The following is a 25,379-nucleotide window of genomic DNA, read 5'->3' on the forward strand; positions in this document are numbered from 1 at the left end:
AGGCTGGGCGCGGGCAGCCAAGCGCACTCGCGGCGCCCCGACTCCAGGTAGCAAGTAGAGAGGAGGCTGAAGAGCCCCTCGGTTTTTCCGAAAGTTTCCAGCGAATCCTTCTTGGTGAAGATCGGCCTCTGGGAGGCAGCGCGTGTGCTTCCCGAGAGGGGGCCCCCTGCGCCGTCCCTCTTCCCCTGGCACAGAAGGGTTGAAGGACTGCACACAGGGATCCCTCCTCAGCCCAGTCTCCTCCCAGCGCGCCCCCTCCCCGCCATGCCGGCCAGCGCCGGGCTGTGTCCCAGGCACTGCCCCCCGCCAACCCTGGCCCGACCAGCCTCGCCGCTGCAGGCCGGGAGCTGCGCTAGCTCATGCTCCCAGCTCGCTCGGTGCTCCCTGTTCGCTCCGGCCCGGCCCCGGCCCCCATCGCGCCGACCATGGAATAGGCGGGCGGCCCCGCGAGGCGCTCCTGCAGCGGGCGAGGCCAGAGCCAGTCCGGGGTGGCTTCGCCAACCGGCAGAGTTGGCCAGCTGCGGGCCCTCCTACCGTCGGTCCTTTCCCGCTCCTCCTCCTCTGCCCCCGCCGCCCCCGCCTCCCGGCCGCCCCCGCCGCCCCCGCCGCGCCGCCGCCCCAGGCCGAGCGCGGGCGCGGAGCGTGGGAGCCATGGCGCGCGAGGAGGAGCGGGACCCCGAGCGCCGGGAGGCGGCGGCGCGGGCGAGCGGCGAGGAGGAAGAGGAGGAGGGAGGGGAGGAGGGACCGGGCGATAGCGACGAGGAGGGCGACGACGAGGAGACGGGCAGCGGCGAGGAGGAGGAAGAGGAGGTGGAGGCGGCGGCCGGGTGGGAGCGCAGCGAGGACGCGCGGCTGCTGCGCGCAGGGCTGCCTCCTGCCGCTGTCCCCGCCGCGGCCGCCCGCGACAGGAGCGGCCGCCGCCCCCCGAGGCCGCCGCCCGGCCGCCCGAGGATGCGGCCGTCCGGCGACGAGGACCGCGCGCGTCGCCGCCGCCGCCGCCGCCGCCGGAGGGACCTTCTGCTGAGCCAGCTCTGCTTCCTGGCCTCGGTGGCGCTGCTGCTCTGGTCGCTGTCGAGCCTGCGAGAGCAGAAGGGTGAGTGCACGCTGCCTGCCCCGAGTGGGCGCTGCGGCTCCGGCGGCTCGGGGCTCCCGGGGCTGGGCGCGGGGCTGCTTCGGGCGGCCCGGCCGGAGCCCCGGGATAAGCGGGCTGGGTTGGCGGGGGGAGTGGGATGCCAGGCACGAGGACTCCCCCTGCCCCACGCAGAGGCATGGAGGTGGGGACCCTGAGCGCCAGCAGCCAGCACGCTTAGGCGTCTGGCCGCCCTGGGAACATTTACCTGTGCCCGCCTGTGCGCTGCTTACTCGCGAGCTGGAGGTACTGCTGGTGGCGGTGGTGGGGAGTCTTACTCTCCATCAGCCCCCAAGGCCAGGGATAAAGTTGTGGTGGTAGACCCGGCACCTGTGCAGGTGACCACCTGTATACTCCTTGGCTTGCTGAAGGATTCAAGGGGACTGCTTAACACACAGTTGTCCGTATGTTCTCCATCCAGAGAGCAGGCGGGATGGCCCGAGTAGAGAGCTCTTCAACCCCCTTTCAGAACAGGTGCCGGGAACTTCAGGGAGAGAAAAAGTGTTGGCCCTCCAGCTACGGGCTAGTAGGGGACTTGTTCTCCTAAAATGACCACTCACTGGGAAGACAGGGACTTCTTCCTCAGAGGTCCCTTTTGCAGAGCTGCTGCTGTGGAAGAAATGGTTTGCAGTGGACCACGCATCACACTGTCCGCTCCTTTACCGGTGCTCTGCGCAAAGTCTGCCCTTTAACCCACAACTTTCGTCTTGTCTTTGTCCTTGGCCTTTCTTGAGCTGAAATAGATCTTGTGTGCTCAGAAACTGTTGTCTGCTGAAACAGTTTCGATCCTGGGATTCAGCTGTCTATAAAATGAAGGAAAGACATGGGAGAATAACTGTTGTAAAATGGTTTTATATCCCGGCCGTGGAAGTGGCAAGATTCTTGGGAAAACAGCCATGTAGAGGGTTGTGAGAAAGAAACAAAACAAAACAAACAAACAAACAAAAAAACAGTTACAAGTATGTGCTGTGGTGTTAAGGTCGACGTAGCTCTAATGCAAGATGTCATGAGGTGCAGAATAAAGACATTTTGATAGTCACCGTAAAATATTTTCAAAGGTGCCATGAATTTAAAAAGGGATCTCCCCCAGCTTGGCTGGTCTCCTGCTTGGTGGGGAAGTGAAACAGGCGTCAGTCTTCATTCAGGTCTTAGCAGACCGCTTGACAGACTTCATCATTTATGGTAATAGCAGAGAGTCCGTCTTGGTCTTCAGTGAAGCTGTTGAAGACTCCACGGCTCTCTCCATTGCTCTCCTGGATCTCAGATCCCGTAGCCTTGGGTTCTGACATCAGCAAGGGGGCCGTGCCGGTATGAGGGAAGCAGAATCTCTCCCAGAGCAGATTCACATCTGCCAGACTTCTGTCTACTGACAGTCTCATTAAGGGGGTTTTCCCGAATCCCGTTTTTATTTTCCTTTTTTATTTTTCTTCAGTGAAAAACCAGTTTATAGTTCATGCCACCTTTGGAAAGGGCTATTCCTAGCGGATTACACGCTGGCCATTTTTTTCTGGTATGTTGGGGCTCTATGAAACATAGAGTTCCCACCACTTTCAAGAATATAAAAGACATTTTTTTCAGGGTGAAGGATGTGACTCATATAGTTAAGTCAATCAATGACAGGGGGCTGCCTGGGCCCTGAAAAGCTGGGATTTGGGGGGAGAGGAGGCCAGACACTCTGCAGACTTGAAACCTGGGGACTGGAATGTCATTTTGAAATGGTTTCCCTGGTAGTGACATTTCTATTCAGGTGCCACTGACTCAGATTTAGTTCCATAGCACAGCCTTTTCCGCATCCCTCCCTCTGTCCCTTTCTCCTTCCTACCTTTCATATTCTTTTTTCCTCTCACTTCCTCTTCCTCCCTTCTCATCTCTGTTGGTCTTAGGACCCCTCCACACCCCCGTAACTGAAGATCTAACAGGCAAAAGCCAAGTGTTAAGGAGGATGCCAGCCAGCCTCCCTGTGTTGCCCCCGAATGACATATGAGTTGAAATGGTCTCCAATCACTTTTTTTTCCGTTAGGTATTGATGATTTCGGTATGTGATGCACAGTAGTATTTTGCAGCAAGACACAGGTTTTTCTAGATAATTTTTAACATATTAATTAATGTGTGTGAATCTGCAAATGATAATTTTGCAAGGGGAATTGTCGTTTGGCACACGTAAGCGTTTGAATGGTGACTTTTACCCTGGAAACTTGGAGCACACACTACCTAGTGGTCCTTTGGTACAGATACTGAAGTTTGGAATGGAGCATTGTTTTGAAGACCTTGTGGTGTAGAGAGGCTGAGTGATTAGCTTAAAGTCACACAGCATTCGAAGAGTAGAGGAAAAAACCAACCTGAGGTAACCTGGTTTTTTGTTCCCAACTCTGTCCTCGTATTCAAACCACCATTTGGGTGTAGCTTTGTAATATTTATATAATCCCATAGGTGGTACCTTCATAATGATCAAAGGTAATATTTTCATTTAGTCACCTTGAAAGCCATGCAATGATTGTTAAATGTAACTTCTCAGAAGCTCGTTTTCTAACACATATTGACCTTTCCCTCCCTCCTTCCTTCTGTTGGCCCTTCCTCCCTCTCTCCTTCCTTCATTCTTTCTTCCTTCCTGCTCCCTTCCTTTCTCTCTTCTTTCCTCTTAAAATGACAGTTCTTTTACCAAAGCAAAATAGAGATGTGTGATAATTATATTATATAATGTTTCATAACATTTCTAATCATATGGAATCCGAGATCCCTTTCTAGACATCTAACGAAACTCAGATTTGGCTGTGTACTGAAAAGTTTTGGTTATATACTGAAAACATTTTCCGCATATTCAGTATTTGGTTATATGCAGTAAGAATCTACATTGATTCTTTTCTGCTGAGGTGTAACATGAGGTCTGCTTAATTTAGGTCAGGAAGAATTAGTGCTGGAATCAAGAAATTCTAACAACAAAAGCAATAATAATAACTGGAATTTTTGTGGGCTCTTATGTGCCAGGCAATGTGCTATGCCCACCTTATAGGTATTGCTTTATTTAATCTGCAGACACTCTTTTCGGAGGCATGAGCCTTCAGTGGTGGAAAGCAATGAGCTCTAGTTGCCCTATTTAGTTGTTATGGATGAAGATGTCATTTTTGATCTCTGTTTTCAAAGCCAATTAAAATAAGGTGTTAGATTTGCTGAGGAGGATTTTCTTTCCTTTTTGCAATGAGAATAGATTACTTTTGTATATTTTGAGTGGTTTAAAAGTGTTATATTTTTCTTTGATGTAAACTACCTGGCCATTTTTTTCCAGAAGTAGTGTGGATAAAGCCCAGGGATTCTAACTGAGGAGTAATTCTAGACTTTCTCTCTAGAAGGTTCTCAGGGAGGTCAATAGTAATTAAGAAAAAATATACACCAGCCTAGGCAACATAGTAAGACCCCATCTCTTAAAACATTTTTTTTAATTAGCTGGGTGTGGTGGTGCATTCCTGTAATCCCAGCTACTCGGAGTCTCAGGCAGCAGGATTGTTTGAGCCCAGAAGATTGAGGTTGCAGTGAGCCATCATTGTACCACTGTACCCCAGCCTGGGCAACAGAGTGAGACCCTGTCTCAAAAACAGAAAAAAAGGAAAAAAAGAAAGAAATTACACACACATGCATGTACATATACACACACATATGTACATATACATATGTGCATGAATGTATGTATGTATTTATGTATATACTTTGAGCTACTTTCTATACTAGTTGCTATTGCTGCATAACAAGTCACCCCAGAAGTTAGTGGTGTAAAACAGCCATTTAATTTTTTTTGCTTATGGATACTTTGGGTCAGGAATTTGGATGGGGGTAATGGGACTGGCTTGTCTCTGCTCCACTACATCTGGTACCTCAGCTGGAAAGATTGCAAAGCTGGGTGGCTTGACAGCTGCATCTGGAGTCATCTGAAGCAACACCTCTCCCATGCCTGGGGTCGATGTGGCTGTTCACTGGACCCTCAGAGCTGGGCTGCCAACCAGAACACCCACACGTGGCCTCTCCATGCGATCTCTTTATGTGGCTCACTTTGAACTCCCTGAGAGCATGACATCTGGGTCGCAAGGGCGGATATCCCAAAAGGACAAGGTGAAAGTGTATGGCATGTTTATATCCTAGCCTCATAAGTCACAATCACAGAATGTCATTTTCGCTATTTTCTGTTAGTCAAAGCAGCGTTAGATGTCAGCCCACGTTGAAGGAGAAGGGCATAGATACCAGCAGTCATTCAGTGGAGGAGTGTAGGGTCACATTATAAGAGCCTCTGCTGTGGGAGATACTGCTGTGTTGCCTTTTTAAAAACCCAAAGATCTGAAGGGATCGTAACTTGGTAGTGAATGTAGGCATTTCCCAAGGTGGCTAAGGTGAATGCCACATATATGCATACATACAAACATATATAGACAAACGTACACACAGACGTATGTATGTATGCATATATTATCTTTGAAATATCTTCCATTCATGAAAATATTGCTGCTTATTTTAGCTGGTGTGGGGTCTAGAAGTGGTATTTGAAAAGGAGGTTGCAGTGGGTATTTGAACTGCAAATTTAAATTGCAGAGCTGAGAGCCCGTCTTTGCCTTTGTGGCTGCTGATTCCTCCTATGGCGATGACCACAGCTGTTTAATCCTTCTTATGGCTCAGTGTGAGGACTGCTGGAATCTCCAGCTTTGTTTCCCTCTTCTATTTCCATGCATCCCCACTCTGGTTTTTCCTCTGCTCCTCAAAAGGTCTATGATTCTTCCGATCTCAGATTCCTGGCGCTTGCTGGTCCCACTGACTGGACTGCTTTGTCCACCATGGCTAGTGAATTCCTCACTACCTGGCTCGAGATCTTCCTGAATAGACTGGGTCCCTCCATTTCTCTCTCTGAATACACCATATGTTCCCTTCATAGCATTTATCACAGTTGGTAATTATGTGTTTATTTGGTCATGATTTGGGTGATATCTCCTCTTCCCCAGATTCTAGGGTCCAGGAGGTCAGGGACCCTATGAACTTTCCTCACCTCTGTACCCAGTCACTGGCCCCATAGTAGGAGCTCAGAAGATATATAAATATCTTAAGTATAGAGGCAAGTATAAAAGGTATTTGGTAAATAAAGACGCTCTTTTCATCGCTGAACTACAGTGCCTGTGATAAGAAGTAGTCATCCTGTGTTAGGAGCCCATTAGCTGACATGGATTTTATTGTCATGATTTATTAGGTTGGCGCAAAACTAACTGCAGGTTTTGCCATTGATAATAGAATTCTGCTCTCAGTCCAGCAGATTCGATATCATTACCCATTTCTCATGGGATAGCACTGAGCTGAAGAAAGGTGGAGTGCAGTGCCTAGTGTCTGTTAAGTGGAGGGATTTGAACCCAAGTCCACCTACATCAGGGCTGCATGCTGCTGCATTTTCCAGCCTCTGTGGAGGAGGACATGAATAGAAGATGGGGAATCACCCTGCCTTTTTCAGTTAACTGAGGAGTAAGGAGTAACAGAAGGTTGGTTTCATAGAAGCAGTATTTTAGAAACACATTGCTTTTCAACCTTTTCTATTTTTTGCATAAACATATATAGATATGTCTCTTTCCTCTTGGCTTTTCTTAGCTTCTCATCAACCCAGATTTTTCTCAAAGATTTCCTCCACTTGCAAGCCTCAAATCCTTGTGGGAAGCTTTTTTTTTTTCTTCGCCCTGGAGGGTTGGTGAAGCTAAAAGAATTGCAAAACTAGATATTTGCTGAAAATTCCAAGGCCTGGTGGAAGATGGCTGATAGGACAAAATTTTGGCAATTTTCTTTTTCTGTATGGAGGTTTCTTTTCCTTGAGTGAAAGAACTTTTTGGAGGAATAATAGTACACAGACTTTCATAATGGGGAAACTGAGGTATGGGGTGGTTAGAAAATGTTCCCAAAGTTGCAAAGCAAATGGGTTATGCTGCCAGGAAGGTAATTTGGATTTTTTTTTTTCTGGTCCATTTTTACCTTCTTTTTCTATAGAGCTTGTTTGGCAATTATTTATATTTATTGTTTGCAATGGTTTCACAAATGGGATTATCCTGTAGCATTTGAGAATGTGAAGTATTAAGGACCCAAATGGAAGAAGGTTTTGTATGAACCAAGAGGTAATGGGCTTCAGGTTTCCTAGGATTCCCCCTGCTGTTCTCTTCCTGTTCCACTTCCAACCTGGAGAGTCAATGCTCCTTGCTGTTGCTAGTTCCGGATGGCCCACACTATCCCTTATTGGTTTCCCAGCCCTACTCTTACCCTTGTAGGCTGTTCCTTCATGAAACTCTCTCAGTGGGATCCCTTGAGGGAGTCCCTGCCCGGACCCCAGTTGCGTAAGACACAGGGACCTTCACCCATTTGTTCATTCAACAAATGGCAGGCTCTTTGCTAGTTGCTAGGGTGGCAGCGTTGTCTTCGAGGGACACCGTGATGTTCATCCTCGTGGTGCTCAAGCTTGAGTGAGAAGAGAGGTGCTGAACAAGTAATTTTCATGAATTATGAGAGATCGGGATGAGAAATACAGCATGGCATGGAGGAGGCTGTGGTGGTCAGGAAAAGCTGGAACCTGAAAAATAAAGGGAATAAAATTGAGGAAGAATGGAGGATACAAAGGCAAATGTAGAAAAACAGGCAAAAGATGCGGACAGGCAATTTACAACAAAACAATTGCAGATGGCCAACAGACACAAATAACAAACTTAATCTCAGTTTTAACATGAAAATCAAATTAAAAATAATGAAATACCATTTCTCAATATCAGGTTGGTAGATTAAAGTAAATTAAAACATGGGCTCACATCAAGGGTTTGTACAGATGCTGCAGACACAGCTGCTCTGGTTCACTTCAGAGGAGGACGTCAGATGGCACTCCAGACACTGCGGGGGACCATCATCAGGGGACCTGGTTATAGGAATAGACCCCAGATGAAGCCTTGGCCATTTAATGCGATTGACATGTAGAAAGGGAGGTGGTTGGATTAGAATGGCTATATGTAGATATTTGAGACCTGGGTAGAAACTCAGCTGGACCCATCCATGGACCATGGAGCATGTTGGTCATGACTTTTTCATGTTTAGTTGCTTAGGTGGGAGCTCCAGGGAACAAGGAAAGACCTGTGTCATTCCTGGAACTGTCTGAACCAATAAACGTCACTTATTTAAATCATGAAATCTAGTAATCGTTTTTGGCTTGTCAATAGTGATTTATTTTTAGGAGAGAGTGAACAAATAAAGTCAGCTCATCTGTGACCTAATTTAGGGACTTTCACATTTGCAACTTTTACATTTGGAATATTTGCAACAAATATTTCTCTTCCTTTCTCCCTTTGCATTTCTGCATTGTTTGATCTCAGCAAAAGTCATTTTCACTTTAGTCAGCCAGTCTGCCATGGAATTGAACCCACAGAGGACAGAGAAAGTAGCAGGTTTCTTGATTAGGACTTTGACAATAGAACAAAAGGGGTGGGAGAAGGGATTGGTGACCTCAGGAAGTCAATAATGCCATGTTTAAGACAGAACATGAAACATTTATTTTTGAAGATTTGGACTTTTAGAGCATCTAGGTGGAATATAGAGCTGACAGTTGAAAGTCAAGATGATAAGCATTTGTGGCTGCAGATAAAGATGTCGGAATGGTATGCATGAGGGTAAACATTACATCTATGGTTAGCTCCGTGCTTCTCAGTCTTGTCTGCACATTGTAATCGCTTTGGGAACTTTAATAATTACTCATGTCTGAGTCCCACCTCCCAGAAATTCTATTGTCATGCTCCCAGTTGTGGCCTGGGCATTGGGATTTTATAAAAAAGTAATACAGTTGGTGCCAGTGTATCTCAGCAGCCAGAGCTAAGAACCAAAGGGTTAAAGGTTATTCTTTACCTTATCACAAGCACATTTTGCTGTTCGTCACTGAGGTACGAAATACACCGTACTTAAATTTCCTGTCCTGAATGTGAATATATGTGTTTTTCTGCTTCATTTTCTAAGCCTTCACCACTAATTTAAACTTAAACTTCTCTCCAGTTGCCTAGATTTCCTTTTCTTTTTAGAGACAGGATCTTGCTCTGTTGCCTAGGCTGGAGTGTAGTAGCATGAACATAGCTCACTGCAGCCTCAAACTCCTAGGCTCAAGCAATCCTCCTGCCTCAGCCTCCTGAGTTGCTGGGATTACAGGTGCGAGCCCTCACACCTGGCTCTTCCATCTCCTCTCAATATGTGCAGGGACACTAAGTATTCCAGCGTGTCTTCTTTGGAGGAAGTCTTTACCAGATTCCTCTGGCCTGCTCTGATCTAGACAGGTCACTTGTAAAGTCTGCTGCCAGCTGTCATCTTGCCATTGCCCTTCAGCTTCATCCTGCATATTTCTTTTAATTTTCCCTTGGGATGAAAGCCCTGCTCCCTGGAACCCAGGTATGCGTCTTTCTTAGCTTATTCCTGAAATTTCAGTGTACATTTTTTGAGGGTCACACCCTCCAGGTGCCTCCTACAATAGGGAGTGTGGAAAGTAAAGATTCAAGACTGTATGTACTTTAAAATATATTCCTTCTACCTCTACACTTAGAAGATAGTTAGACTGGGTCAAGAATTTAGGTTGAAACTCATTTGCCTTGGAATTTTGAAGGCATTGCTTGAATGTCTTCTAGCTTCCATTGTTGCCTCTGAGAAATCTGCTGCTGTCTTGGTTAATCATTTTGGAAGCCTGTATCCACCCCTCCCCCACCCCAAGAGCATGTCTATTCTTTGCTTTGCTCCTAATGGTCTATTTTTCCTAATCTTCAGTCATGTCACAATTATATGACTGGCCTGGGTCTATTTTCATTCATTTTCTTGGACCTTTCACCAGGTTCTCTTAAACTGGAAGCTTGTCTTCTTTAGGTCTGGAAACTTCCCTTTTATAATATTCTCCATCCTAAGTACTCCCTTTTCTCATTCTGGATTGTCTATTATTTGGGTGTTTGACTTCCTGGATTGACCTTCTAATTTTCTTATCTCTTCTCTCCAATTTCTCTCATCCTTTTGCTCTAATTTCTATAGATTTTTTTAACCATGTCTTCCAACTCTTATACTGAGTGTTTAATTTCTGCTGTCATATTTTTAATTTCCAAGAGCTCTTCTTCCTGTGGAAGCTATTTTTAGTAGCATCCTGTTCCGCTTCAGTGGTACAATATCATCTCCCATATCCCTAAGTAGATTCATAGTAGTATTGAGGCTTTCTTTTCCCCATATGGACTCTTTTTTCAAGTTGCTGTTGTTCCTTTGTTTTGTCTTGTTTTTCATATTATACATGCTTTCTTCAGATGTCAGGGGATCTTTGGCAACGACTTATATTTAGGTGGTGCTGTGGAAAAGATGACTGGAAATTGTGCAAAGGAGGGTCTTGTTGATTGTATCTCTGTAAGGCTATCTAACTGGGCTATTTTATTGGGCAATGCTTCATATCTCAAGTTTTAGATCTCTGTCAGGGGGTGGTCAGTTTTCCCAGAGAAAGATCACTCAGCATCCTGTCTTGAGGGAAAAGACCTAGTTACTTTTGAGAATCCGATAGGAGAGGAATCTGGGAATGGGGAAGGTTTTTTCAACAGAAACGGTCCCCTAGACTCAAGATATATTCAGCCCTCACAACTGTGAGTAAGGAAGCACTAAATAATTTATTTAGATATATAGCAGGACCATCCCAAATTATTTAATCCTTCCTTCCTTCCTTCCTTCCTTCCTTCCTTCCTTCCTTCCTTCCTTCGTTCCTTCCTTCCCTCCCTCCCTCCTTCTTCCTTCCTTCCTCCCCTTCCCCTCCCTCCCTTCCTTCTTTCCTTCCTTCCTTCCTTCCTTCCTTCCTTCCTTCCTTCCTTCCTTCCTTCCTTCCCTTTTAACTACTGTACACATGAATGTGGTAAGAGCTACTGCCTCCTAGTAGAACTAATGGTCAGAAGTAAAGAGAAGGCTTAATCTTCCCCATACCCCTTTTTTTAATTGAAAATTTTTTTAGAGAATTTCAGATTCACACACAGTCATAAGAAGTAATACAGAGGGCCAGGCACAGGGGCTCATGCCTGTAATCCCAGCACTTTGGGAGGCCGAGGTGGGCGGATCATCTGAGGTCGGGAGTTCGAGATCAGCCTGTCCAACCTGGTGAAACCCTGTCTCTACTAAAAATACAAAATTAGCTGGGTGAAGTGGCGCATGCCTGTAATCCCAGCTACTCAGGAGGCTGAAGCAGGAGAATCATTTGAACCCAGGATGTGGAGGTTGCAGTGAGCTGAGATTGCACCATTGCACTCCAGCCTGGGCAACAAGAGCCAAGCTCTGTCTCGGGGTGGTGGCGGTGGGGGAGAAGTAATACAGAGACATCTCTTACACATTTTCCCATTTCCTTTAATGGTAACATTTTACAAAACTATAGTATAATATCATAACCAGGGTAATAACATTGATACAATCCACGAACTTTATTCGGATTTTTCCAGTGTTATTTGTATGGTAGTCCCTCAGTATCCATGGAGGATATGTTTCAAGACCTCCCAGTGAATGCCCGAAACCGTGGATAGTACTGAATGCTACATACACTGTGTTTTTTCCTATACCTATATAACCATGATAAAGTTTAATTTAGAAATTAGGCACAGTAAGAGATTAACAATAACTAACAATAAAATAGAACAATCGTAATATACTCTAAGAAAGGTTATGAGAATGTGGTCGCTCCTTCTCTCTCAAAATATCTTCTTGTACTGTGCTCACCCTTCTGGTGATGATGTGAGATGATACAGGGCCTACGTAAGGAGATGAAGTCAGGTGCATGACGTAGGCCTGTGACATAGTGTTAGGCTACTGTTCACCTTGAACAAAGGCACTGCCACACCGTGACAGTCGATCTGATAACCGAGCTGGCTACTGAGTGACTAAGTGACTGCAGAATGGATCAGCTGGACAAAGGGATGATTTATGTCCCAGGCGGGACAGAGCATGACAACTTGAGATTTTATCACATTACTCAGAATAGTGGCAATTTAAAACTTAGGTATTGCTTACTTCTGGGTTTTTCCATTTAATATTTTTGGACCATGGTCGACTGCAGGTAACTGAAACAGCAGAAAGTGAAACTGAGGATAAATGAGGACTACTGTCCCCATGTGTGAGTGTGTGAGTGTGTGTGTGTGTGTGTGAGTGTATTGAGTTACACACAGTTTTATCACCTGTGTAGGTTTGTGTATTCATTATCACATTCAAGATACTGTACAGATCCAACACCACAAGGATCCCTTATGCTGCACACCCGTGTGTCTTTTAGTACAAAAGGAGTAGTCCAGTAACTTATGTCACCTATTCCCAAAAAAGTCAATTAAAAAGTATAACGTCAAGAATTAAGGAAATTCTACCCCCAATAATTTTGCACTCTACACAAAGAATTTCTTGCAATTTGGGGCAGGTCAGTCTACATTAGTAAAATTGAACCATGAAGGGTTTTCTCCATGGATGCACTTTTATTACTGTCAGGTATGGTAACCTGAACTACGTGCTGGATAAAGGCCATGCATGGCTTGTTAACAATTTCTTTGATAATGATTTTTTTTTCTGTCATTTGCACAATATTTCTGAATGAATGCTCCATGAAAATAGCCTATTTGAGTAGTTTGTTCATTCAAGCAGCTTAGCCATGGCCCTTGCAATATTACTTTCACCATTATCTGTTTCCTAGAGTATTAGAGATGGAGAAACTCTTGGGGACCATTGAATCTTAACATCCTGTTTTACTTTTGAGGAAACTAATGTCAAAGGAAATTGGAATTGGGGCTGGAACCCAGGCTTTCTGATTCTTTGCTTAGTAAATTCTTTAAAAAATGCCAGAAAGTTAAGGTTATAAAAATATTTAATGCAAATTAACTCTTGGTAAAATTTTTTCAAATTCTGAAATTCTTCTGAAATGCTGGAATCTTTCTGGGAATTTTTTGGCATTTAGTGTAGTTAGTACATGGGAAAAATTAGGAATTTTCAGGGTGAGCCACTTCTTGTGACAAAAAAGAGATTTGTTTAATCAGAAACACTGGCTGTTGGAATGCTCCTAGGTTGCTTTAGAAGAGAGTTTGCATTGTTGGTTCACCACCTTCTACCTGGGTTGTAACCTCATATAACCATTAGGATGATTGACCGTTCTGAAAATGAGTGGCCATTAATTCGTTTTGTTAGGGGTCTTTGAGCTTACGGATTTTCAACTTTTTTCATCCTTCTTGTTGGAATTCTGGGTTGTGATTTGAAGATACTTCCAAAGAAATAAAATTTTCCTAGGACCTTAAGAACCCAGGCTTTGTAAACGTGATATGAAGGACCTCTTGAATGGCATTCCACAGTTTGGTTGTTTGAAATCACAGGTGTTTGTTGGGCCATGTGCAGGAAGAAAGTCATTGTACCTACTTTAAGTAAATCTGGGCATGAGAACAGGTCAATTCTGGTATTTTCCAAGCATTGTGGAATATTTCTTCCCTTACATATGTTAAATTGATATCATACTACATATAATGTTTTAGATCCTGCTTTTAAAATAAAAAAACCCCTAAACTTGACAGGGTGCAGAACAATATATCACCCCAAAAAAACCCCTCAAGCTACCCCTTTATATTCATACCCTTCTTCCATCTCTGAACCCTGATGTGTTTTCTGTTACTATAGTTTTGTCTTTTTGAGAACGTCATAGATGGAGTTCTATAGTTTATAATCTTTTGAGACAGGCTTTTTTCACTCAGTACAATGCTTCTCAGCTTCATCTAAGTTTTTTTGCACATCAGTAGTTCATTCCTTTTTATGGCTGAGTAGTATTCCACTATACAGATGTACAATAGTTTGTCCATTTAATGTTGAAGAACATTTGGGTTGTTTTTAGTTTTGTTAATTTATGAACAGAGTTGCTAAAAACACTCAGATCCAGGGTTTGTAATTCCTTTTTCTTGACTTATTACAGTGGCTAAGACTTTTAGTACAATATTGAGTTTGAATGGACATCCTTGTCTTGTGTCCCTGATATTAGGGGGAAAACATTTAGTCCTTCCCTGTTAAGTATACTATTTGCTGTAGGTTTTTCATAGATTGCCTTTATCAAATTGAGTAATTTCCTTTCTCGCCTTAGTTTTCTGAGAGTTTTTATCAAGGGTGGATATTGGTTTATCAGATGTTTTTCATGTATCAATTGATATGCTGAGGTGGTTTTAATTCTTTAGACAGTTAATATGGTGGATTGCATGGATTGATTTTCAAATACAGAATCAGCCTTGCATACCCTGTATAAGACCCACTTGATCATGGTGTGTTTTTCATTTTGTATTTCCTGGATTTGACTGATCATATTCGGTTGAGGGCTTTTGTGTCTAGGATCACACAAGATATGGACCTGTCATTTTCTTCATTTGGTACTATCACTGTCTGGTTTTGCTACCAGGGTAATACTTGCACCATAAAATGAATTAGGAGATGCTTCCTCATAGTTTCTGGAAGAAACTGTGTACAATTGGTGGGTCATGCTTTTTAACTTATCATGGGCATCCCTCCATGGAATTAATCTTACAAACTAGTTTTAATGTCTGCTTAATAGTAATAATAATCACAGTATTTTTCTTCATGTTACAGCATGTAGTGTTTATTGGGCATTTAGTGTGGCCGAGGACTGTTCTAAGTGCTTTACTTGTACTGACTCCTTTAATCTCCACAATAACTCTGTAGAGTAGATACCATTATTATCTCCAATTTACATGCGAAGAAAAATAAGACACAAACAGTTTAAATAACTTGCTCAAGGTCACAAAGTTTCTATGTGGTCAAGTAGAATTTGAATCCAGGCAGTCTGATTCCACATCCTGTGGTCTTAACTATTACATTGTATCCTTTGATTATGTCATAACTTATTTATTCATGGTTCCATTTGAGATCCATATTTTGAGATTTTCCGTGCCTTCACTTTGATGACTGTTCTTGTCAGAAGTCTTTGACAATCTCTGCCAGTTTCTTTAGGTTGGATTTCTAAAGGTGGTATTTCAACATCAAAAGGCATGCCCATCGTAAAGGCTCACACATACTATCATGTAACTTTCCAGGAATTGGAGCAAATTTGAAATCCCAACAGCAGTGTTTGAGAGAGCACAATTCGATGTTCTGTTGCCTGAATTATTTTTATATATTTTTAATTCAATTTGATTGTAGAAAGATGGTGTCCCGTTGGTTTAGTTTGCCTTCCTTCTTTACCGAGCAGGTTCAACGTTTTACACGTTTGTTGAATTTTTATATTTATTTTCTTGTGAGAAGGGTTTGCTCATATCCAGTCTTCATTTCTTCTAATGAGTTAATAGTGTTTTTTCTTAATGTTTTGTAAGAGCTTTTATATATTTTGTTTTACTTTGCCGTATTTCAAAAGTCTTGTTCATTCTTTTTTTTTTTGGCATAGAGGATTCTCATGACATCTGGCCCACACCGTATCTCTTTCTGTTTATTTTTTCATCCGCCTATTCTAAGATTCAGGCTCTTAGTCAACATATTTATTCCCCATTTGTATGGTTTACTTTTTAAAAATTTTAACTCTTTACTTCATTTGGAATTTATTTTAGCATAAGATTAAAATTTAATTTAAACAGATTAACATATTTAATAGTTAATTCCAGAACTGTTTATTGACTACTGTTTCCTCTACCTCCACATTTGTGGTATCACCTTTATTCCATGCCTATTCTCTTATGTACCAGAGGCAAATATTTTATGATATTTATTTTATTATATTTACTCATTAGTTAATTGTAACTTATTAGCATGTTAATTATCTGGTAGGTCAAGACACCTTTCCTGTTTTTTGAAAAAACTATTTATTTATTGTTGTCACTCATTTATCTTTCCAGATGAATTTATAATCCTTTACATTTTCTCCAAATCCTTCTAGGTTTTGATAAATCTATAAATAATTTATGGGAAAATGGCATTTTATAATGTTGATTCTTTTTGTTCATAGTGTGTTTCTTCATTTGATAAAGGCTTTTAAAAAATTTGTCAAGATTCATGATTATTTCTCTATTTCTTTCTTACATTTACTGGTGAAGGTTACTCTGGTATTTATTATTTGTTGTTGCTCTTGTTTCATCCCTTAATAGTCTTTTAAAATATTGCTTCTTTATATTTTATTCTTAAAAATGTGAAATTATACAATACTGAAAATAAATTTACTCTATGAATCAATATCTTTAGGTTCATTCTGTAGCTGAGGAGTTTTTTTACTGTTGGAAGACTATGTGCTGTCCATTGGGGTATGGATCCCGTTGGCTATTAGTGACACTGGTTACTTTTCATTATGCTGTGGAAGTTTCCTTTCATTTGTGGTTTTCTATATTAGAAAAAAATCAGGGCTGGGCGCGGTGGCTCATGCCTGTAATCCCAGCACTTTTGGAGGCTGAGGCGGGTGGATCACGAGGTCAGGAGATCAAGACCATCCTGGCTAACACTGTGAAACCTTGTCTCTACTAAAAATACAAAAAATTAGCCGGGCGTGGGCGTGGTGGCGGGCGCCTGTAGTCTCAGCTACTCGGGAGACTGAGGCAGGAAAATGGCGTGAACCCGGGAGGCGGAGCTTGCAGTGAGCTGAGATCACGCCACTGCACTCCAGCCTGGGTGACAGAGCTAGACTCCGTCTCAAAAAAAAAAAAAAAAAAAAAATTAGCCATGGATGTTGAATGTGATCAAATGCCTTATTAACACTTATTAAAGTGTTTAATATAACAATATATATAGAAAAAATATCCTTACTAAAGCACTTCTGAAAGTGAATCTTACAAAGGCATGATATATATTTTTAATATGATGCTGGATTTTATTTATTTGCATTTTCTATGAAATTTTTGCCTATATATTTATGAAAGAAATAAACATATAGCTCCTTTGCCAGGTTTTGGTGTCAGGATCACACTAACTTTACAAATGAATTGATAATTTCTATGTTCCTCTATGTTCTGGAATATTTTATGAAGCATGGAAATTATTTGTATATTGAAAATTTGACAAAAGCACTTATAGTGCTGCCTGCCTTACAGTCTTCTATGAAGATAATTTTGAACAAACTTTAATTTCTTTCATTGATACTTTTCTGTGTGGGTAATTTATGTTTTCCTAGAGAAGTGTTAATTTCATTAAGATTTTAGAAATGAACAAAATTATGGAGTACTTTTTTTGTTTTAATTTGTTCTGTAATTGAGATCATATAACCTTTTCTCAGTACTAACTTATATGTTTATTTTTTTCATTGATAAAATCTGACTGTATTTGGTGTATTTTATCAATTTGTGAAAATTTGTATCTTGTATTTCTTCATTAATTTTTCTCTTTTCCCTTTTCCCTGAGTCAGTAAAGCTTTAATATTTATTCAAAATCTCCTCTTAATTCCTGTGTTTATTTTCAAATATCTTGAATTAAATGCTTTATTTCCTTTTTTATTATTTCTTGCTTTATAATGCATTTGATGTTTAGTGTAGCTTTAGACTCAAACTATAAGTTTTAAAATGTCATGCAGTCATTATTGGTACTTTTCAAATAGTCTTGTAATTATAGTTTTTATTTTTTCTGCAATTAATTATTTGAGAGACTGAATTTTAACTTCTAAGTTGTTGGAGTGTGTGTGTGTGTATATATATATATATGTATATATATGAAGTTCTAATTTTATTTCCTTTTGCCCGGAGAATATGACCTTTAATTGTGGCTTCTTGTTGGTTTTGGTTGTTTCCCTTGGAACATGAACTGTTTGTAATTTGGATAGTTATTTGTCTGTGTCTTCATCTTTTTGTCTTTTCCTCTTCATTCTGTAAGAGCCTATGTTTTTTTCCCCTTGGTAATTTGATTTTCAGCACTAGTGGGTCTGCTGTCTGCTGCCTCTTATTCCCATTTATGTTTTGTGTTTGCATTTCTGGCTTTTTAACCATTTTATGTCTTGTCATCTCCATCTTAGCTGACTCCCCTTGTAATCTTAGCCTTTTCCATTTAGTGATTTTTCTTTCATATATCCTATGTTTATTTGATATTGAGATTAAAAAATGGATTCCAAAATTTACATCTTCTTCCCATAATAGATTTTTTTTTTAGAAGAATAATGTTTTACTTCGGATGTTGCAGAGAATTTTCAAAATTGTCTTGAGTTATCAACCTTTGAAAGAGAAGGTCCAGGCCAGGGGTGTGCCTGTGAACAGACCCTCCTGTCCCTTCAGCACCCTCACCACTCTCACCTGGCCACAATTGTCAGGTTACTGTGAGCATCGCTTATGCTGAAGGGGTGGTTGATGTGCATGGTCCCTGGCCAACCTTCCAGTGTTGATGTTGACTTTTCTAGGGTGACTCAGCTTGCCTGAGAGGGGATCTCCTGCTCCTTCTACCTTGTAGTTAGAATACTGAGGTGGAGCCTTATTCATTATAATTTTGATCAGTGATAGTTCTTCCTAGTTCTTATATCTAGAGGCAGTGTGTGAAAATCTGCCACCCTGGTTTGATCCCTCCTGTGGCTCTTTCCATCGCCCCTCTTTTCTGTTAATCTCCAGAAGGCTCTATACCACCCTCCTTTTGCTTCTTTGCCTAGTTGAGTTGCATTTCCAGGAACTGGGGTCTCTGAATGAATGGGTATAGAAAGACATATTGATGGCGGGGGGGGGGTGCCCTTTACAACAGTTCCTTTCAGCAACAAATGCCTCATGTTTCTGAGATGGGATTCACACCTGGGGACCCATGTGCCCTTCCACAGTCCGCATGTCACAATCCCTTCTTGTGTGTTAGGCATTCATCCACACTCAGCTTCTTTTATGCATCTCTGTATTTCCTTCAGTGGGAATGACCCATTGAAGGGTCATTGGGTCCTAATGCTAGGCTAATGACCATGCATCCCAGAATGCCTGTTCAGATTTTAACTTGAAATTTTTAGTTTGTTACAAAGAAAAAGAAATTGGGATTTGGGAACAACTAAAGCTATCCGATATTAACTACTCTGTCTTAGTATTTTTTAGGCTCACACCTGTTTCTATGGTTTACCTCACGTAATTATCTCTGCAGAACCATGGATTAGGTATTATTATCCTCATTTAAATTAAAGTAACTTTCCCAAGGTAAAAAACAGGTAGACAGGGCAGTTTTGAACTTATACTTTCTATGAAAACACTCTTACACTGTTTTCCCCATGCAAAACATCTCTGAGGAAAGACATTTCTGGATATTTCTGCCAGGAAGTTAGACAAGGAGCTACCCCAGTGTGGTTTGCAGAATAGTGCTCCTGAAGATGTTTATGTCCGAATCCCTGAAATCTGTGGGTTTGTTACGTTATGTGGCAAGGAGGAGTTCAAGTTGCTGATGGAATTCAGGTTGCAAGTTAGCTGACCTTGGAATAGTGAGATGATCCTGGATTATCAGGGTGGGCTCCGTGCAATCACATGGTTCTTGTGAAACAGGGAGGCAGGAGAGTCAGCCAGAGAAGGTGATGTGCCAACAGAAGCCGAGGTCAGAATGATGTCATTACTGGCTTGAAGATGGAAGAGGCCGTGAGCCAAGGAATGGGGGGTGCCTCCAGGAGCTGGACAAGGCGAGGCTGCAGATTCTTCCCAAGAGCTTCCAGTAGGAATGCAGTCTTGCTGACACATTAAATTTAGCCCAGCAAGACTTCTGTAGGATTCTGACTTCCAGAACTGTATGGGGCTGTTGAAAGCCACTAAGTTTGTGGTAATTTATTACAGCAGCAATAGGAAACGCACGCACCCAGTGTATCGAATATTGGCCATGGTCTAACTCTCTGCAGAGCAGGAACAAGAAGTCCTGAAGTGATTGGCTGTGTGTGCACACCCGCCACATGGAAATTTACATTAACATGTAACATGTTATCACTTGATTATATATTTATTAGCTCATTTTATTGTTGTCACCCTCCCCTAGCTAGAATGTCAGCTCCCTAAGAGCAGAAACTTGGTTTGGTGCATTCATGGCTGTATGCCCAGTGCCTCATGTGGAGGAGAGGCTAAAGTATTTATTGGATGATTAATTTTTTTCCCAGGTGACATTGCACCAACTAAATGGAAGCTAACTTATATCTTGTGGTGGAATACTGTATATTATATAAGTAATAATAGAAATAGAAGAAATTGAGTTAAAATTATGCTACCCTTGACAATCAAAATATTTATTTTCAGTGTTCAGTGTTTGGTCATAGGTGTAAATATTATTCACGTAGGTAGTAAATATTCCTATTTAAGGATCAAACATGCAATATGTGACATTCTGTTTATTTTGTGATGATCACCTCTCTTTATTTTATGAATATTTTTATGAATAAAATAAGAGAGATGGTTATCACAAAATAAATGCAATGTTGTATGTTGTATTTTTGACTTTTAAATAGAATGTTTCATGTTGCACTTTTGTGACAACATATTTGAAATAAAGGTCACTGAATTTTTTAATAATTATCTCAGTCTGGTTGGCATTCTGTTGACTGTATAGGTCATACTTGTTTATTGTTGGTTATTTAAAATATTATAGCTTATTTGAGATATTTGAATACTGTTAACTGAACACCTTTGTGCATGAGTCTGCTGTCAATCATGTTAGCTCTCCAGGCATCACCGTAGTAGTCCAGTAGCCTGCACTAGCTGGGAAAGCCACTGACGAGGACTCTGGAGTTAGAGAGCTTTTGCATATTGATAGAGAACTCTGTTGGCTAAGCTATCTGCCTTTAGGCTTGTTGCATGCTTTTATAATTTTTGTCTAAATCTATTTAGAGGGAATTCTCACCTGGCATCAGGTGTCCTCACCTTGCCTCTTCAACCTTAGCTTGTGCTTCTTCTATGGAAACTCATTCCTCATCAGAAATGCCCAGACCTCTATGACAAGTGTAGGCAAAAGCATAGTATGAACGGGACAATGATGGCAAAGGAGGAGCTACCAATTTGGAAAATGAATCGACTTGGAAACTGAATCAACCCCCAAGAGCGTTATTAGTATCAGACTAAATTATCTCCTTTAACTGCGTCACATCATGACCTTTACTTTTTAAACAGATATCTTGTTTTTCTTATCTTCTCTTCTTGACAGTTGCTTCGGTTTTTCTACATACTGACTGTTCCTCTGATAACAAAGCGAGAAGGAAAAACAAAATTTTGACCGTCAACTGAGTTTCGCAAGAGCGATGAGCAGTCCGGGGTGGGGAGGGGATCTCCCCAGGCTCCCCGTGGTTGTACAAGCCAGCAGCATTAACGGAAGTGCACACAGCAGTTCCAAGCCTGGGAGGAGAAGGATGTCCGCTCCAGGCAGTTTAGGATAGTTGTTTTGCCTCAGATGGCAAGAACATCACCCTTGCATCTTGAGCCAAGGAAACCATACATGGACACATCTTGTCCTACATGGGAAGGGATACCCCTGCAGGCTTCTGGGGTACCATAAGTGTCCCGGATGGCTCTTTCACCTTGGGGTTTGTTTTCCAAAGTTTTCTAAGTCCATTGGAAAGTAGAGTAGGAAGGAGGGGAGGAGGAAGGGGAGACAAGAAATACACTTGCCTGTGCATGCACTTTTCTGATTAATGTTCTGAGTGTCAGCACACAGTGAGGGTTTATTTTAGAAGACACCAGGAATGAAATATTTTATGTTGATATTGTGCAGGACTGATCTTTATTTTCGCTATGAAGGACGGTATAACTTCATGATGCTCCTGCATCTTTGTAGTTCCTGTCATGAAATCATTCAGGGGTAGGAAACATGGCTCACAAGAGTGAAGGGCATTGCCTAGAACAGGAGTGCTGGACAGTGACTCTAGAGACAGGAGTTCTAATCTCACTTCAGCTATTAACTTTCTGCATGTTCTCTTCTGTTCTCAGTTTCTTTATCTATAGAATGGGAGCATTTATGCTAAATTGTCTTTATATTGGTAACACTAATTTCTCTCTAATTTGATTATTGATTTTAAATCTCTAGCCTCCTGAAAGATGCTACCTTCTAAGGCTAATTTATAGCCAGAGTAATATGGTTTTGCTCTGAGCATGCCCTGAATCATTATTTGTTCTTATTTCATGAGAATTACTTTTGTAAGTGTTATTTTCTGTTGGTTTCACAGAGCCATTGAGATTGCACAGCTTGGATTTCTTCTGCATGTCATAAATTTTGCTAATAGTATAAACCCGTGTTTTTCAAAGTGAGAGCCTTGGAACAGCAGCATCAGCATCGCCCAGGTCCCCTGTGAGCTTGTTAGAAATGCAGAGTCATGGGCCCCTCCCCAACCTGCTGAATGGGAGCCTCTGAGGATGAGACCCAGGAAAGTTTGCTTAACGAAGTTGACATGTATTGCCTATGAAAGAGAAGTTTGAGAAGCACTGCTGTGAAACAGGGCAGCCAGGAGGTGCTGTGATTTTGCCCTCTGCACGTGGTCACACACTCAAGCATATGGTTCGCTCCTTGCATGACTGCACTTCAGATGAAATGCCAAGATTGAGACCCTTCTATGCTAGTGAAGCACAGGCTACTTTATTGAGAGCCTAGCAATATTGAGAGAGAAAAATGCAGACCTTCTTGGGGTAGAAAGGAGGATGGGTTTCCTTTCCTTATGAGATGGGATCCAGCTTCCTTACTACTCCAGAGTCTCCCATGGATGGTGGCTTTGCTGACTTCAGAGGGAGCTGCAGGTGCACAGGAGCACCGTGATGTCATTGGTGTGCTCTGAAGAAATGAGGCCATGAGAAGAAGGTGAACAGAAGGTATTTCTAAAGGGTCTGGGAAGAGGAACAGCACCTATGATAATGGCTATCATTTCTGTTGCACAGTACTGATTATTTTGATGTTTGGCCCTGGGCTTTGATTTCCAGCCCTGTGGTCACACACACTCCTTATAATCATCTGTTCCCAGGAGAAGGTGTCATGAATTCTCTCTGTTCCTCCAGCCTTAGCTGGCACTGGCCTGGAATACGGTGTGACTGTGTAGAAGCTGTTGGCATTGTTTCTGCATTGTAAACTCGCACACACTGAGTTAAATGCTGCTGAGCAGTTAACGTGCCCACTCCGGCTATTTTCTACCCAAGGATACTTGACTCATTTCTTGTATCCTCTACTGTCCTTTAAAGCTCAATAGTGCTCTATCGGGGCCATTTAATGTGGTGGCACAAGGCATGCCCTGCATGGGATGTCTGCTTATGTTTGAGTGGGACTGAGACCCTGGCCTGGAGCTGTAGCTGCTTGGAGCAAGACTGCCTTTTTCAAATGTGCATGAAGGTGCTACCCACTCATCTTCCCTGCCTATGCCCCTACCCAGTGCAGAAGTAAGGTGAGGTAGGGTGGTGCTGTCTCCAGTTTGTACAAAGGACTAGCTGCGGCTCTGGGTCCCTGTATGGTGCAAGGAGAAACATTTATTTTCACTCAGGTGCTCTGCCTTGATCTAAAGCAAAACTCATGGACTTACCTCCTACACTAGGGTCCCTTCCTATTTACACACCTAGGTTGAGTACCTGAGTCTCCTGAATTCCTGTGTCTTCATCAGAGCAGCATCTGGGACGCTGGGTCCCTGTACTAGCTCCTTCACAGCGTCTCTCCCATGGCCCCTCATCTGGACTGTCACCTCATCTCCCCTCAAGTCCAGATCTTGACACCTTGTACTTGCACCTTCTGGCTCCTTACCTGTCTGGCCCTCTAGACCCCAACCCCTTCCTCCTGACTATTCCAGCACATCACATGGACTGAGCTTCCTGCAGTAGCTTTGAGATGCTGGCAGGCGCATCCCCTGCAGAACATCCATTCGTATGTCCCAGTTTCTCCATTACCTACAAGGTGCAACTGAGCCCTGCAGCCTGCACCTGGAGCCTCCAGATTTCTGCTTCAGCCTACCTTGAAGATGAAGAGCCAGTCCATAGTCTTCAAGGTCAAGGTGCATATGGTTCATAAATGCGTTTAACAGCATGAACGCTGGGTGACAAACCCAATGAAGAAATAGTTTCACTCTTTCTTTGAACACTTGTGAAATGCTCATGTATGAGTCAAATTTCAAGGCCTAATTTGACTCCACCGCTTCTTCTATCTCATGGCGAACTTTTCTGTTTTTGAATTTATTCATAATTTAATTTGATATAATTCAACCAACTTTTATCGGGGAGTCATGCTCTGTTGGTAACATATGGGTCTAAACAGCATATGGGACACAGTCGTTGCTTTGAAGGCACCTAGAGTCAAGTAGGGAGAATGGGCATGTACAGTCAAAAGACTCTCATGCCACCTGTGAGGTGCCCCTAAAGAGCAGTGTGGGAGTGTGCAAGGGGTGTTGATAGTGAGTGATATGGGTTAATTCCACAATTCCACAAGACAGCTCAGGGGGAAGCCAGCAGTGCCTTCCTAGAGAAGCTTGGAGTCTCTGTCCCTCCCAGGGGGTTGATAGACCGGCCCATATATCAGAGTATGCTTCTATCCTCCACTCTACACTAGTTTTAGAGAAAAAATAAGCAGGCTTATCATGGTGGCTCATGCCTATAATCCTAGTACTTCGGAAGGCTGGGGTGGGAGGATTGCTTGAGGCCAAGAGCTTGAGACCAGCCTTGGCAACATAGCAAGACCCCAACTCTACAAAAAAATATGCAAAAATTGGCCAGGCATGGTGCTGCATGCCTGTATTCCCAGCCACTGGGGAGGCTGAGGAGGGAGCATCAGTTGAGCCCAGGCATTTGAGGCTGCAGTAAACTATGATTGCGCCACTTCACTCCAGCCTGGGTGACAAAGTGAGACCCTGTCTCAAAAACAAAACAAAACAAACAAAAAACAAACAAACTTAGCATGAGCACCAAGGGCATATTGAAAGGTCAACAGCTGTGGCAGAAACCCACAGAGAGAGAGGGATGCAAGTGTGGAGATGGAGTGAGGGAGTGTCCCTTGGGGATGGTGGCTCATGTTTATAAACCTCACTCTTTATTTTTCGGTAGAGTTTTCCTTTTCTTTTCTGGGCTGTTATTCTCCAAGGAACTACCTAAGCTCTGGACACTTCCAAGCCTTGCAACGAACTTTAAAATGTGATATTCATTACATTATTTAGCACTTGGCCTGAAATGATGACGATGACAAATTATGGCAATACAACAAACATTTGATTAGCTCTGTTTCATTGGGATTCTTCACATTTTGAGTTTAGAGACCCTCTAGGTTTTGGGAGCTGCAGATGTTCATCCATTTTCCTTTCCTTCTGAAGTTCCTTCTGCCATGGAAAGAGAAGTTGGGAGGAATTTCAGCACCTGGTGCT

General features: G+C 42.5%; 1 protein-coding gene across 1 annotated transcript in view; it reads left to right on the forward strand.

Annotated features, from left to right (window-relative positions):
* Positions 1–209: 209 nt before the first annotated feature.
* SLC24A3 (solute carrier family 24 member 3) overlaps positions 210–25,379 on the forward strand; it is a 507,527-nt gene continuing 482,357 nt past the window's right edge. The window contains exon 1 of the mRNA XM_004061869.5: positions 210–1,093. Coding sequence (XP_004061917.3) covers positions 265–1,093 — 829 coding nt within the window. The 5' untranslated portion in view covers positions 210–264. The remainder of the gene's footprint in view (positions 1,094–25,379) is intronic.

This window comes from Gorilla gorilla, chromosome 21, assembly GCF_029281585.2.
Source record: "Gorilla gorilla gorilla isolate KB3781 chromosome 21, NHGRI_mGorGor1-v2.1_pri, whole genome shotgun sequence".
NCBI classification, from domain to species: Eukaryota; Metazoa; Chordata; class Mammalia; order Primates; family Hominidae; genus Gorilla; species Gorilla gorilla.